This window comes from Theropithecus gelada, chromosome 12 (genome assembly GCF_003255815.1).
Source record: "Theropithecus gelada isolate Dixy chromosome 12, Tgel_1.0, whole genome shotgun sequence".
Classification (NCBI taxonomy): Eukaryota; Metazoa; Chordata; class Mammalia; order Primates; family Cercopithecidae; genus Theropithecus; species Theropithecus gelada.
The window spans coordinates 75,746,547-75,762,770 of record NC_037680.1 but is presented as its reverse complement, the minus strand read 5'-3'; the positions used below and the strand labels follow the sequence as shown (position 1 = coordinate 75,762,770).

Here is a 16,224-nt window from a genome sequence, read left to right as displayed (position 1 = left end):
ACAGATGTGTTTTGCAAAATGTGCTATTCTTTTGTAACAGTAAGTCTCTAATTTGGTGTCTCGCTCCTTCAGTTCATTGAAAAAGTTGCAGAGTTACGTAATTTGCAACCTTACATCAAAGGCCTTGCTTGGGAAAGCCGTGCATCCTGGTTTTATGTGATAGAGAACAGGATTTTAAAAATCCTCTGGAAACTCATTTTGTTGTCTTGCTCTCATTTGACTACTTTTAGTTTTTATGAGATTTTGCAAAAAAATCTGCAGTTTACTCATCAAAGCCACATCATTTGAAGAAACTTAAGACAAGGATCATAAATACAATTTATGAAGTCACTCAGCAACTGGAGAATGTTTTCAATGGATTGGAAAATTAGATTGAATGATGTATCAGGAAAGCTGACAGTAAGGTCAACTACTAAAATGTAAACATTCGTGTGAAATGGCATGGGTTTTGCTTTTATTCTTTTTTGACACAGTGTTTATAGTATATTCATGCCCCGAATTATTAAGGTTAAAATGACTCAGGACTTGCTAAACATTATATTTTGAAGTGGCACAGTTAGGAAGAGATACGTAGCAATAACATGAAAATCCTGGCAACCAAAATATTTAGGAGTCTGAGCTTCAGTGTGTTACCAGTCAGTTTTTTGGAGTAGAAACTTCTCTTTTAACTCCTTTGTTTGAGTTATACATATTGTTAGCCAAAGATTGGCACAATTTAATCATATATACAGTTTATATTTCTAGAAAATTTGACCTTTAAGGTATTCAGAATTCTGTCAGCCTACATCTGGTCTCAGTCATCATTATTTCTCACTCTCCAATAGAGATACAAGCACCCAGCAAGTCATAGAGTAATAGAACACAATGTAAATCCAGGGGTCTTGACTCCATGGTCCAGTGAGCTGGTTATAAAATGACAAGGAAACCTGTGAAAAAAGGAAGTCCACCCACTGAAAGATGAGCTGTAAATATGAAATGCCGCAGATCAAGCATGAACCCGTTATTGAGTTTTGAAGTAAATAATATACCCTCTTTTGATTTCAGAACATTAAATTAATAAAGTGGGAAGAGATGCACTGGTTGCTTCACAAAATAAACAGTCTTTCATTTCAGGATCACTGGCTTGAATTCATAGATTTACAGATTATAATAATATTAATATCTCCCAGGATAGCAGTGTCTCAAAGTTATTAGATTGCTTGAGGCTAGCCCTGTAGGTAGCAGGTTTTCTTTAGTTTCCCTTGCACATATAAGACTGTTGTTAATTGGCACCTTTTTAAGGCACTCTCAACCACAAAACATGGATTCATAGGTCAAAGGGCTCATCTGAACAGACTTGGGGAGATGATGGCTTTGTTTGTGCTCTGGATACAGAGAAGGCTAATTTAGCAGCTGTCACACATATGCAACTCTCCTCTCACTTCTAAATCCACCTGAAATAGAGACTTGTATGTAAAGGAAGACCTTTCTTTTCTCCCTCCTTCACAAAACTCATGCAAGAGAATCAGAAGAAGCAAACATGATGACATACTGGTCTGTCTTGTTCTTTCTTTTTTTCAGGACAGAGTCTCACTCTGTCACCCAGACCCGGAGTTCAGTGGTGCCATCTCGGCTCACTGCAACCTCCGCCTGCTAGGTTCGAGCGATTCTCCCACCTCAGCCTCCTGAGTAGCTGGGACTACAGGCATGCACCGCCGTGCCTGGTCAGTTTTTTGTATTTTAGTAGAGATGGGGTTTCACCATGTTGCCCAGGCTAGTCTAGAATTCCTGAGCTCAGGCAATCACCCACCTCAGCCTCCGAAAGTGCTGGGATTACAGGCGTGAGCAATCACACCCAGCATATCTTTTCTTTTCATCCCTGACCAATGTGCAAAGTCCTTAAAAATTAGTTACCAGACTTATTTTAGAAAATTCAGGCTTCTCTGTTTTTACTGAAGAAAACTCTCTTTTGGTAAGTTTTATAAGCTTGTTTCACAATTCTCTAATAGGGAATGATTGACTCATTTCACATAGATAGAGGTCTCTATCCTCAATGAAGACTTTCACCTCTAGTGAGTATGTTTCAGCAGAAACTTGTACTTTTTGTTGGTGTTGTTGTTGTGTGTTTGTTTTTAAATGGGAGTCTTGCTCTGTCATCCAGATTGGAGTACAGTGGCATAATCTTGGCTCGCTGCAATCTCTGCCTCCCGAGTTCAAGTGATCCTTCCACCTCAGCCTTCTGAGTAGCTGGGATTACAGGCATGCGTCACCTTGCCTGGCTAATTTTTTTTGTATTTTTAATAGAGACAGGGTTTCCCCATGTTGGCTGGTCTGGAACTCCTGACCTCAAGTGACCTGCCCGCCTTGTCCTTCTAAAGTGCCGGGATTATAGGCGTGCACTACCACATCTGGCCGAAACTTGCACTTTTAATGTGAAAGTCCGCTGTTGTATTATTTAACTAGTCTCCCAAAATTCTGAGTGATGTTATATTTACAGTATAATTTTTATTAAAAATATACAAGGAAACACTAGCTTTAAATCCCATTATTTGTATATTTTTCACCATTGCTCAATTAAAGCAATTTTAAAAATATATACAAGGAGTTTTCCTTTCATGGTCATTTATTGAAATGATGACCATTTGGCCTTGGGTTAATTGCATATTTGCTCAAATAGAGTGAAGTAAGTTTAAAGGCCAGAAATGCTGAGAGAAAAATATAATTGTTATCAATTTGAAATTACTAGGTCTTTTCGATTCTATATACAGTTCTGTGTCTAAAATTGTCAGTATAGACTACAGAATTGACTTCCAAAGTTCTCTGACTGCAGTACCTATAAGAAATACTTTCTACATCATGAGCTGGTACACACCCACAGATGAACATGTGCACACACATCTGTGTGTCTGTCTCTAGTTTTATCTCATTTCTATCTGTGTATTTCTAAAGCAAAGGCTTCATGGAAAAAAAAAATCCTTCATGGAACAATGCTCTTACCATGTATTAAACACTTTGGTACTTTCTAAGGTTTTTAATTCCAATTCATAATAGAAAGTTAGTTATGATATGTTAAATTATGATCCACTAATAATTATAACCCATGTTTGAACAGTGATACAGATTAAAGCTGATTTTTAAAGATAGCAAAGTTACTTAGAGAAAAAAAGTTGTTTTACTTTTCTGAAGTATAAATTGACTATCTTAATTTAGTGTTATCTGGAATATTCATGTGGTCATTTTGCATCATATAATTTATTACAGTTTTCTTTATACCCTTCTCTATGTCAAATAGTTTTAATTATTCCACTTCCTAAAAGTTATTATATTTTCTGCCTTCTCTATGAGAAGACATTTAGCAAAATATAACAAGAGTGTCTTGAATATTTAAAGTTGTAGGTGTAAAATAAAAATTGTACTGTGATGTTTATGTATTTATTTATTCATCAAATATTAAGTATTCAGAAACTATAGTAGGCATCCTACTGATGGCTAACATTGATTAAACTCTTAGTATGTATCACATGCAGTTAGAAGCTCTCTAGGGGACCCCATAAGGGAAGCAGAATTATTTTGGTTTTACAGGTGAGGAAACTATGCCATAGGGAGATTAATTGATCCTTGTCCAATTAGAACCCAATTTCGAATCCAGCGAGTCTGATTTCATGACTCACACTCATAACTACTTTATTCTCAATCATTTCTGCTACCACAGAGTGGAAGATGAAGGACATAATCTCTTCTTCAAAGAGATACAAGGGGTAAACAGACTTTCAAACCAGTAACCCTTTTGTGAAATCATTAGGACTGTGAAGTGTCCCATGTGCTATGTGAGAACAGATGCTTTTGACCCTGAAGGTAATTAAAACGAATGCAGAAATATTTCAGCAAGAAAGAACATTTTATAACTGTTTCAGAAAGAGTCAACTCAAGTGTTAATAGACTGCTTTGCTTGTATCTGAAGGCATCTGATACATTTGAGATATAAATATTCAATAAATGTATTTTTTTGTTTTGTTTTAGGAAAGTACTATTTTTGCCAATGTTTTGACAAAGTAGCCAAAGCTAGTAAATTTTGGGGGCAGGTTGCCAACAGTTGTTTTATAGAACACTCATGGAAAGTAGGAATAAGAAGGGCCCAGAACTTTGTGAATGAAATAGTGGTAGTGCCAGGTACTTGAGGTGTGAGTAGAAACCATGTATGTGCCCAGAGCTGAAGAACACTACTAGTAAAACGTTTCCAAAGGGAACCTGTTCAGTTCTGTTTGCTTTCACTTTTTAGTGCTAATGTGTTTTATAAATTTTGACTTGGATTGTGTGTAGCCTCTTATTCCGGTACCTAAGACTTCCTAGAGACACTAAGGAGGAAGGGATAATCATTACATAGATTAAGTAGGCAAAAACAAACAAACAAACAAAAACCAATAAATTTGCCAGGAATCTGGTTTTGGCTAAGTTCCTCTATTGTATGTGCTCCAATGTGGCTTGGTCAAAGGTATTGCAGTTAAGGGAACACAGACCGTTCTGGCTTCAAGAATGCTCTGTTGTATCTACTCACTTTGTGTTACGTGGGTCCTGCATTCTGATGTGAAAGTTGGCACAAGTGAAATTGTATTGTATCCACAAAAAACAAATCTGTGAGACAAGTGTTTTACTTAATACATTACAGACTTGGGGTACCTAAAATATTTGCTCTAAAGTGAAGTTTGCATGACCCAAAATTTCAGTTTGAATTATCTTGTTTTCAGCAGGCTGAATGAAAAGATCTTGAGTATAATGTGAGTCATGTTTTCAATATGTAGCCTGCCAGGGCCTGCTGCTAGCTATTCAGCAAAGATAGGACTCCCACTCCCAGAAATTTAAAAAATATGCATTTGGTGCCTTCTTAAACCATTCCTATCTATTACCAACTAGCCGCTAAGTACAAAATATGCAGATTCTGCCCCCAAGGAGTTTACTGTATCATGGCAGGAAGGTTTTATAGTAGCACAGTGCAAAAGATGTCACATAAATGTGAAGTAGAACTCTTGCTGTTTTGGTTCAAAGGAGGGAGAAAGTATTTCCAACTGCAGTGTACATACATATACACATGTATACCTAGTCTTTTAGTGCTTTGCTGATTATATCTCTATAGTAACAACGTTTGTCTGCAAACGTTACTTTTGTATATGCGTTTATATTTGCAGAATACATTAATTCCCTTTAGATGCTCAATTCTATCCACCCCATCCTACAAAACTGCCATATGCATAGGCTGTCTTTCCTAATAAAGAAATATTGTAATAAAAAGAGAGGTTTTATTAAACTAATGCAATAACGACATTTTCTTTGAGGATTTAACACATCATTTTTAATAATAAAAATCAAATTGTCATTGTTGTGCCCTGTATACCTTTTATTCAAATCAGACTAAGTACTCTGACTTCATGGCTAAGCAATGCTCTGGGGTGCGGGGGATGGGGTGAGTATTTTTAGCATTACACAAATGAATTTCAGCAGCTAGATTCATAGTAGGGTTGTAGATTATGAATACAGAACCCAGGGAAACCTGTTAATATTTGTGAACAGAGGGGGAAATGCCTCTCATGAGTATCTAGAAGGAAATGAGAGACTGGAGGTTAGGGGGGAAACGATTTTGTTAGGTCAGCTTTCAGGTAGTAGAATACCAGTACTTTCTACAGCCATGCCACTGAGTTAGCCGCTTTGGTTAACTCTGAATTGACCACTGAAATTTAAGAGTTCATTTTGTGTGATTAGACTAGGTTTGATATTACATAGTTTTCTTAAAAGGCTACCAGTTTTTTGCTTCCCTGTCAGCTGGACATAGATATTTCAGAATTATGTGAAAATTAAGGCTAGCAAGCATACAAAAGGGGTGAAACATGAGGAATAAGGGACCTTATTTGGAAGGAAGCTTTTTTTTTTTTTTTTTTTTTTGACATTTCAAGGGAAACGTGATAGGTTATCCAGGGGCAGGGTGGATGGTTGACCCATATGAGTGCCAACGCTCCTTCCACCTCTAGCTTTCTGTAATTTTAATCTGTAAAATGGGAGGATGTGATTTTTTTTAACCTTACTGATTGGTTATGACACTATTTGTTTAAAGCAGTATATAATTATGAACTAAAATACATTTTCACTAATAAGTGTTCTGAATCATATACCTTTAAAGAGATGTAACTTGATTTCTGAAGATGAGTGTCATACCAGAATTAATAATTCCAATATAATATGAGGGGATAGGGCTTATTTTCTCTGTCTAGTTCAAATGTTTCTAAAGAAGTGTTCAGCATATGATTTTACTTTTAGCATAGGAATCAGAAGTACATCTAAGCTGTCTTTGGGATTTACATGACATTTGAATGTTTATCTTTGTTCACATTGGAACCTAACACTTTCCTACTATGTGCTTTCTATGATAAATGAATATTTTTTGGATCGAGTTACTTCAAAAGGTACATGTTTTAGTAAATAGATGAACATTGCAAGTTACCATTTCTACCTCTCATTTCAACTGCCACAAACAGAAACAAAATTTCCAGAAAGGCAAACAGTCTCTAGCTAGCTTGAGGCTTTTTCCAAAGGGAAGTACTAGGGTTTGACTGGGCCAGTTTCCTCAGTACACACCTGGTGTATATCACTTTAAAAAATAAATTATGCCTCATTAAGTTACAATTAAATGGAATCGTGATCATTTGTTTTTCTGGAAGGAAGATGTTTTGCATATTGAAAGCCTAATTTGTTGCAGGTGACAAAAAGGCTGAACAGATTATCTAATATCACTTCATTTTGGGAGTTAATGTTTGCTGGTTAGCTTGTGTATACTCCAATAGTTCAGAATCATATTAATGTGGACTCTTATTATATTTTTGCTTCAAAATATGTTCTACCACTTTATTAGTTTTTGCACTTTATTTTACAGCTTTTAAGGAAACAGAGGTTGTCTTGGTATTCTGGAGTAAGCATGTGGTTTCTCTTTCTTCAAATGTTCTAAAACTCCACAGTTTCACAGGCTGCCCAATATTCATCATCACTTTATATCCATGTACTGTCTGTATTTAAAGTTCCAGCTAGGTTAAGTCTTACCTCTTCCAATTATTTTTCCCTGGATCCTGCAGTTGATAATACTTTCTCCCTCCTTTGAGCCAAGGTGACACTAGTTCTGGCTTGCATTGATGATGCTTGACATCTTTAACATTGTGCTGCTATAATACCTTCTCCTTCCCATCGTATGGTAAACTCCTGGGAAGCAGAATCTGTCTCTTATTAAATCTATTCATCCCTCTCAGAACTTTGTATTCAATCATAAATAAGAAATGAATTAATAGACTGATCTGTTATTTTTTTGAGACAAAGTATATTGAATTTGGGGGTTCCCTAGATAATCAATGGGAGATATTGGATTTAGGGGCTCCCAAGGTAATCCATGAGAGATATAGCCTAATCCTAGAGAGTTGCCTATGGTCTGAGAGCCACGAAGAACAGATATCTGTTAAAATCTAGTCAGTAAGGACTTTAACTGTTGCTGTCAGGAGTGACATGGCAGGCTCAGCATTCCTAAACCTGGCCCAGGTGTGGGTTCTCTTATTGCTGTCTTACAGGGTTAAAGGCCCATCAGAGGTAATTTCTCACCTGTCCCAGACAAGCTGTCAAAGGCTAGTGCAAAACCTTGGAAGTAAATTTGATAGAGCCCGTCGTGATAAGATTTCCCAGACTTCTCTGAGTATCAGCATATATTGTACACGTTAACAATTTGGGGCCAACTATATAAATTGTTAAGGAAGTGTGGAAATCAAAAGCTCATTGACAGAAAGTACAGACTCAGAATCTGTAAAGGTCATTTAATTTGTTATAAAGAGATATTTTAAAATATTAGAAAAAATATTAAGTTTTCATCAAACAATTAGCCCCAATTATTTGTTGTCTCTGTAGAGGTAGCAAGCAAGCCAAATTATGAGCAAGCTAGATGGCATTATAATAAGTTATTGCTCATTTCGTACTTTGAATTATTTTGCTTTTAGTGAATATTTTGCCAAACTCATGTATTCTTTGGTGGTCCTGGAAATTATACGAAGTCTACAAAATGTTAATTAGGCTATGGAAAAAGCCAATTTGAGGTTCTCTTTACCTGACTTCCTTCTTTTTCCACTGACTTGTAACCCAAGAATTATTTTGGAGGGTATCTCTCTACCCTGTGCATATGTTCGTTCTGCTCCTTTTAGTCAACATGTTTCCTGGTCTTACATAATCTCAGCTAACACTGTGGAGGAAATTGTTTTAATGTGTCCCTGGAGAAGGTTCTGTTGCCTACGATGAGGAAAATACTTAATGATCACTTTACTCAATACTTGCAATATATTTTAATATGATTACTGATATGAAAGTTTAATAAGCTATATCCTGGTTAATTTATTAATTTCCCTCCATTTGCACATTCTCAATATTCATGACCTTTCTATTCATAAAAGTGCATCTTTTTTTCAGTGCCCAGGTGCCGTGCCACATTTTCTGTATCCCAGGCTGCATAATGGGAATGTCCAAGTGACACCTCCAGCTTGGCTGGTTGATAATTAAAATGCCAGATGACATAGTGGCAAGGGCTTTAGAAATATTTATGTGAGATAAATTATTAATTTATGTTCTATTCAAGACAGTTTCAATATGATAAACATTTACTTATCTTGATAATTAGGTGGGGTGATATGTGGTGTATGAAAGTTATGCTGTCTATTTTCTTCTGATCTTTTTCTCCTCTGATGATTTTCAACTAATGAAATAGACTCACTTTCCATTTATGAGCCTGAAGAATTTGGACTACATTTTTTGAAAATCCCAGTTTAAATAGTTGAAAGCACACTCAACAAAACAACTAAAACTCTTCTTGTGCCCACCAGTGAGCCACTTGTTATTGAAAATGTCTGAGGTGAAAAGAACACGCTTTGGGACCATACCTACACAGATGAGAGTTTTAGTAAATAATTTAAAGCAGTGTTCTGATTCTCTGGGGTTAATATATGGAGGTGACACTGGCTACCTTGTTGGTTTGAGACTTTATCTTCAATTAGGCAAATGAAACAGAGGAAACAGTATATTCCACCACCCTTTAAAAATACAAATATTGTGTCTCTTTCACCTCAGAAATGGATGAGCAGTCATTCTCAAGGATTCTTCATAATAATTTTCCTTGGAGATGGATTAGTTTCCCTGCAAGGTTGTCCAGTATGTAAAAAATGTAGAAGGAGCTATACAGTTTCAAAATGGAAAGAAACCAACAAGAAACAAATTAAAACACTCTGTGTTTTTTAATGCTTTTTATTGATTATGAATGAACAAACATAATTTTGAGCCATGGTCTGTTAGAACAATAGTTTTGTTATGTCACTATTTTGTATCCAAAATCTTTGCTATAATAAACTCCACAACTTGTTAAAATAATTTCACAGGGGAAGAATAGGTTTATAAACTTTGCCTTTGAGATCTCTTGAGTATAATCATAATAACTAAAAAATTTTTCCGTGTTGACCCTAAAACTTCTTCCAAGTTTTAGTAATTTGAAATTTATTGAAATACCAAATTTATGAGAGTGAAAGGGAGAGGAAGGAGGGAGAGAGAGGAAAAAGACCAACTCATCCTTTATATGCAGAATTTATCATTAAAGGAAACTCAAAAAATATCAATCTTAGTGTTTTTTACTGGTATTGAAAGTTGAAATCCACTTTGCTCTTGCTTCTCTGCATATTCATTTGAAGAATTTTATCTTCAAAACAAATTCATTATGAATATTTCAGGTTGCTTAGTGCAAGTAGAAAGTAGGATAGCTTTAGGCAGAACTGACTTTTAATTTCAGAGAGTGGATACCTAGATTGTATCACGTTTTCTGGAAGATAAGTGTCTCACTCATTGCTTCTAAAAGCATGACAAGAAATCTGGATTAAGAATCATGTGCCAGTCAGTTATTTTTACATACACATCCTACCTTTTCCCCTTCTTTGGGCATGCATGCATGCACACACACAGACACAGACACACACACAAGACACTGATCTGTAGCTTTTCTACCAAGTATTAGAATTTCTCTAATCAAAGTAACATGACACTGAAATTGTGAAACTGTCAGATGATATAGTGCTTGTAAGTTCCTTGTAGTAAACTTGACTATGTGATGTTCTGAGTGGTGATTGCTTCCTTGGAGTGCTATGTGATGCACTTCCTATAACTGGCATTTGCTTCACTATATTTTAATGCATTGCTTTATTTTAAAACATTACCTACCTTTCCTTGAAGATTTTTGGACAACTAGAGATAGCATATTCCTCTTACATTCATTGCCTTTTCATATTTAAGCCACATATTAGAAATCTGATAGTGTTTCCTTTGCATTAATTTTCACCTGAGTGGAAACGTCTTTGGCATCTGTTCTACTTTACTACAGTTAAAGAAGTGACTTTTCATGATTTGAGTTGGCCCATCTGTTCTAAGACATGGGATTAACATCTCAGCTCTTCCCAGGGGGATAATCCTGAACTCTGTTCTTATACTGCTCTGAGAAGCAATATATTAGTTGGGAATATAAAGTGATGTCTCTGTGTGATAATCCAACAAGTGTGCAGAATGGAAATAGATCTGCACCTACCCACAATACTACAATGTCCCCCCTTAGATCTCCAGCCTTTTTCTGGAGTCCATACTACTCTTCTCTAGACTTGGCAGCATTTTCCCTTTCTTTGTGAATTCTCTGTCATCAGAGCACATGAAAACACTAATTTCCTATTTAAATCTTTCTATTTGGGTGAGTCACACATTCAGAAAGTATCTGGGCCCATCATAGCATTCCATGCACACTGTTGTTATGGTGTGCTCAGCCCCTCGCCAGAGGTGACTTCATTTTCATTGCTTTAATGGTGAGATTAGGGTTTCCCCCATGAAGACATCTCATAAAAGATTTGGGTGCCCTTTGTACATATGTAAGGATAACTATTGTGTGTATGGATTGGGAAATTATCAGAGGGTTAACACAATTTAGCCATTTGCTTTGTGTCTTTTTTTTTTTTTTTTTTTTTTTTTTTTGCCATAAGAAATTTCTATATTGAAAACAGTGGCCGGTCATACAGAAATTCAGCCAATTTTTAAAAAAATTGATGTAAATCTACCATGCTGTTTAAATGTCGAAACTAAATTTACCAAACTTGGCAGATTTGTAAAGCTAAGCAGGACTGCCAAGTGTTCCCAGTTTCAAGCAGAGAGAGTTCTAACAGTTCCTGAAATACTTGTAGGAGGCACCTGGTGGTAATTGCAGTTTCACAATTCTTCCCGAGTGCCTACCTTGCTAGCTGGCATGTCTGTACACCGATGATTATTACAGTGATGATAAAGTGTCAGAATAGAACAGTCCTAAAATAATGCATATCCCCCGGAAGGCAAGCACATTGCCTTCATACCGGAGAACCCTAAGGAATTAGTGTGAGGTTCTTGACATCACAGCGAGCTGGTTAAACCAAACAAAGGGGGAGAGGGGCAGAAGACAGAAACTACACACATATACCTGCAAATGTGACTCGGTCTATTTTTTTCCCCCATTTAATCAGGGATTATTGTCTGAGATTCTGCGTAAGGAAGAAGACCCTCGGACAGCCTCTCAGTCTCTTCTAGTAAACCTGAGGGCCATGCAGAATTTCCTCAATCTGCCAGAAGTGGAGCGAGATCGCATCTACCAGGACGAGAGGGAGCGGAGCATGAATCCCAATGTGAGCATGGTCTCCTCGGCCTCCAGCAGTCCCAGCTCCTCCCGAACCCCTCAGGTGAGAAACTTGCTCTCTGGATTTTTCACTCTTTGTCTTGGAAATATCTTGCCTTCACTAGTTACTGTGTTTTCCCTCGAATACTGAGAGACATAATTCAAGGATTTCTTTCCTTTTTTTCTTTTCTTATTTTTTTATTTTTTTGAGATGGAGTCTTGCTCTGTTGCACAGGCTGGAGTACAGTAGTGTGATCTTGGCTTACTGCAGCCTCTGCTTCCTGGGTTCAAGCAATTCTCCTGCCCCAGCCTCCCAAGTAGCTGACATTACAGGCACCCACCACCATGCCCGGCTAATTTTTGTATTTTTAGTAGAGATGGGGTTTCACCATGTTGGCCAGGCTAGTCTCGAACTCCTCACCTCAGGGGATCCACCTGCCTCGGTCTCCCGAAGTGCTGGGATTATAGGCGTGAGCCACCACGCCTGGCCAATTCAAGGACTTCTTAATCCGCTAAACGTGTTAGTCAAAGGATATGAACCTCTGACCATATATGATCCCATACTCTATTTCTGTCCCTTTAGGAAGTTCCATTCTTCCATAGTGGTATGTGAGGGGTGGGAAGGTAGGAGTGGGCACAGGGGCTGGCTCTAGGATGTTTATATGTAGCTGCTCAGTTGCTGAAGAAGGAGTTAGGACATTTGTGTTGAAGCTGAGTTTGCATAGCAAGCACACTGCTTTCCCTTAAATTGTATGTTTATTTGGTTGGGCTGGATGGGGCGTAGGGTGGCTGAGGGCAGGGGCAGAGGGTAGTTTAAGCTCTGTTTTGTGTAAACAGAGGGTAGTTTAAGCTCTGTTTTGTGTAATCTGAAAAAGACAAAATGGAGGAACACTTGCAGTGGAAGCATGCATATGCAGTGTCTAGATCAGAATGACTGAGATGTCACTCAATGATCCTTTAGAAAATGATGGTGGAAAGGTAGGCCTTAATTATTTTCCATCCTAGGATCATCTCCCCACAGAATTTGGTGACTTCCATTCTTCCTCTCCACACACTTGAAAAGTATTCTTTTCTTAGGCCCTCATGCAAGTGTATACATCTAGTAATGTGTGCGTCAAAGCTCCTAACTCAAGGGTCAAGATCTCAAGGCAGTCGGGTCATTTCTAGTTCACATCCAAGCCTACTCATTTCTGGCCTATCCCCTACTTCCCCTAAACTTTTACTACTCGATAGATTTATGATAAGGCCAGTCCATTCACTGTTGCTATGATAGTTGCAGGTTCTGTCTGAGTGATAATTCTCAAAACCAATATTTAATGGGTATACATTTTTGTTTGTTTGTTTTTGAGAAGGAGTCTCACTTTGTTGCCCAGGCTGAAGTACAGTGGTGTGATCACGGCTTACTGCAACCTCTGCTTCTCAGGTTTAAGTGATTCTCCTGCCTCGACCTCCCAAGTAGCTGGGATTACAGGCACATGCTACCACATCAGGCTAATTTTTTTGTATTTTTAGTAGAGGCGGCGTTTCACCATGTTGGCCATGCTGGTCTCAAACTCCTGACCTCAAGTAATCCGCCCACCTTGGCCTGGCAAAGTGCTGGGATTACAGGCGTGAGCCACCATGCCCGACCTAATGGATATACATTTATACAAATCTGAAAAATGGGCGGTTCAAAACCAAAGGTTGTTTTGCTTAGATATTATAGCTTTGGTTTTGTGTTTTCTGATAAATTCTAAGGAACTGATTAAGCATAGAAGCACAATTGTATTCTAGTAGAAATATTTGAGCTTTTTCAAGTATATCCATTTTTTCACACATTTTAACTCTTTTTATATTTTTATACTCTGCAATAAACTTTTAATTGAAGATTACTTTCTATCACGCACTGCCAAATTGTGTTACTTACACTTCAATCTTTAGTGAATTATGAGTTTTAGTTACTGTTTAAACCAAAAATAAGTCTCTTGACTGCTTACTTTGGATGAGTATAACCAAGCATTTTTATTTATTTAAAAAAAAATCTGAGGGCATACATACTGAGCTAGTAAGTTGGGCAAGTTGTTAATGTGCACTAATATTTACTTCTGCTAAATTCATCAATATGTTTGCCACTTTCGAAGTCCATTAAACCATTATAGAAGAGCCCAGCCATACTTCATGGCCTTTTAACAAGGCAGTTCTTAGAAAGTTACTTCTACTTGTTAGAAATTAACAGAGGTCTGTGTGTTTGTTTTCAGCTCTTTTGTACTATTTTCCCAACAAGATTATGTATCGTAGGCACCTTTTCAAAGACCTAATAGCTTTCAGTGCCAGACCAACTTACAAGGCCACACAGTTAGGGTCAGTATTTTGCTTATTTTGACCGGAATGCCATCTAGAAAATTCATTAAGATATCCTTTAGGGATAGGTGTAGCAGGGAAATCTCTTATTTAATTTCACAGTTTTGATATTTTTAAAAATAAATATTTAAACATGTTTTTGAGAATACAGTCATGGCATTGCATTTGTACATTCTCTAGAATTGTCTTCTTTTTCTCTTGGGTAAAAATTGAGAAAGGAGAGTTTATTAAAGTCTTTTAAAACATTTCATGATTACCGACTTAAAATTCTTTACAGGCATATCTCAACAGTAAAGATCATAATACGGTACAGATTTTATTGTGGGAACAAGTATTAGAGGAGTACTCACTGACTCAGCTTTTTAGTTGGAGTCAGCAATTTAGTGTACACAGGCAGCTTGACATTGATGCAGGGAGATTATTTTCCAGACCCCATCTATACTTTATTTTAGTAGCTGAAAAACAAATTGGAGAAATTTCAGTTTTGAAATTATACCTGCAGTCTCTTTTTATTTATTCAGTTCAGCATTCCGTGCTGTACTTAATAATGACAAAGCAATACTGAGATAAGAATGATCATTTTTTAAAATGCTTACTGTATATTAGGTATTGTGAACATTTTGCATGAATTCAATTGTCACCATTTTATGGTGTTACGCCCATTTTACAGATGAGGGAACTGAGGTTTAGATGGATTCGGTAACTTGTGTAAGGTCACATGGCTGAGGGGTTTCATCTTAGCCCTCATGGTTCTAGAGAAGACTTGACCAGTCAGGTGGGATGAGATAGTGAGTGAGGCAAATTAAGAAAACTGAATTGAGAAAGGGCAGACATGCTATGCTAAAACGTTCTCTTAACAGGGAAAGCACTGTGGGTTAACTAGAAATTTTGAGCAGAACAAAGAGTTTTTTTAAAAAATTACAGAGAATTGGATTTTTAATGGGAAAGTCCCAACCTAGCAAGGAAATTCTTGTAACAGCACCTGGCACAAATTGGAGATTTTGGAGGCGGTGTGTAGTGCAGTGTCCTGACCCCATGCTTTTGAGCCTGAAAGAGTTGCGTTCAGATCATAGTTCCTTCACTGGCTGCTGGGTGTCCTAGGTTAAAATCCTCTTTTATTTCAGTTTCTTCATTTGTAAGATGAAAATAATAATGTCTAACTCATTGGAATCTTAAAAGAATTAAATGTGAAAACAGAAGTTAAAATGCTTTCTGGAGTACCTGGCCCATAAAAAGCACGCCATAAATTATAGTAATTATTGCTTTGTGGTAATTAGAAAATAGTATGAGAGAAGGAGGTAGAAGAAAAATGGCAGAAGTCACTGAGCACTGTTAGGAAGCAAAGCCTTTATGGAAACGTAGGGCCTTAAGTTCTGCCTCTAGACACCATTTGTCACAGAGTCCACACTGCCTGTTACATCTTTCTCTGGACAAGGAGAAAACACCCAGGTTAGGTCAGTTCAGCTGGTAGTGCGCAAGGATCAAGAATGTCTTTTCCTGAAGTCTTGCTGCTGGAGGTTCCAACAAAATGTCTCAGTCCTCTCTTATTAGACACCAGCAATGCATTCTAGGGCCCACACCAAGTAAATGTTATGACCATCTTTTGGATTAAGTAGATTCAGACATTTTAGGGTTATCCTAACCCCAAGAAGTACAGACACCTTCTATATTGTCCTTCATTTGTCTCTGAAGCTGATGGGAAATCATTCAATTAAAACGAGCACTGCAGAATACATAAAACCACAATATGAGTTTAAGAAAATGAAAACGGCACATCAAAGGCATTCTGAAGCCTAGTTTTATGAAATGAAATTTTGTTTCATTTCCACTGATTTCCTCGGTGAAATTAGGTGACTGTCTGGGTAGCATAATGATGATAATGATGGGAAACCATACATACTCGAATGACATACGTAAAGCTTTAATAAAGAATGAGAGAGACTCGGGAGTGCATTAAATTGAGTAATAATTTATTATTTAGAGACCTCTACCCATTTACTCATTTTTTTTTTTTCTGGAAGAATTGGCTCTTCTTCCAAGGTGTGCCATTTTTAGAAAGAAAAGGTTAACTGTGTGTGTGTTCTGCATGTTTGTTTTGTTGTTAGATGGTTGCTTATAGTTTGGTGTCTAGGAGAGCCATCCTACCTGTGAACCTTCGTCTGAGATACTGTGAG

General features: G+C 37.2%; 1 protein-coding gene across 4 annotated transcripts in view; it reads left to right on the top strand.

Moving 5' to 3' along the window:
* The window catches only part of SATB2 (SATB homeobox 2), a 201,016-nt gene that overhangs the window by 130,770 nt on the left and 54,022 nt on the right, over positions 1-16,224 (top strand). For all 4 annotated transcript variants that reach the window (XM_025405329.1, XM_025405331.1, XM_025405332.1 and 1 more), the window contains one exon: positions 11,562-11,774. In XM_025405329.1, the coding sequence (XP_025261114.1) occupies positions 11,562-11,774 (213 nt within the window). The remainder of the gene's footprint in view (positions 1-11,561; positions 11,775-16,224) is intronic.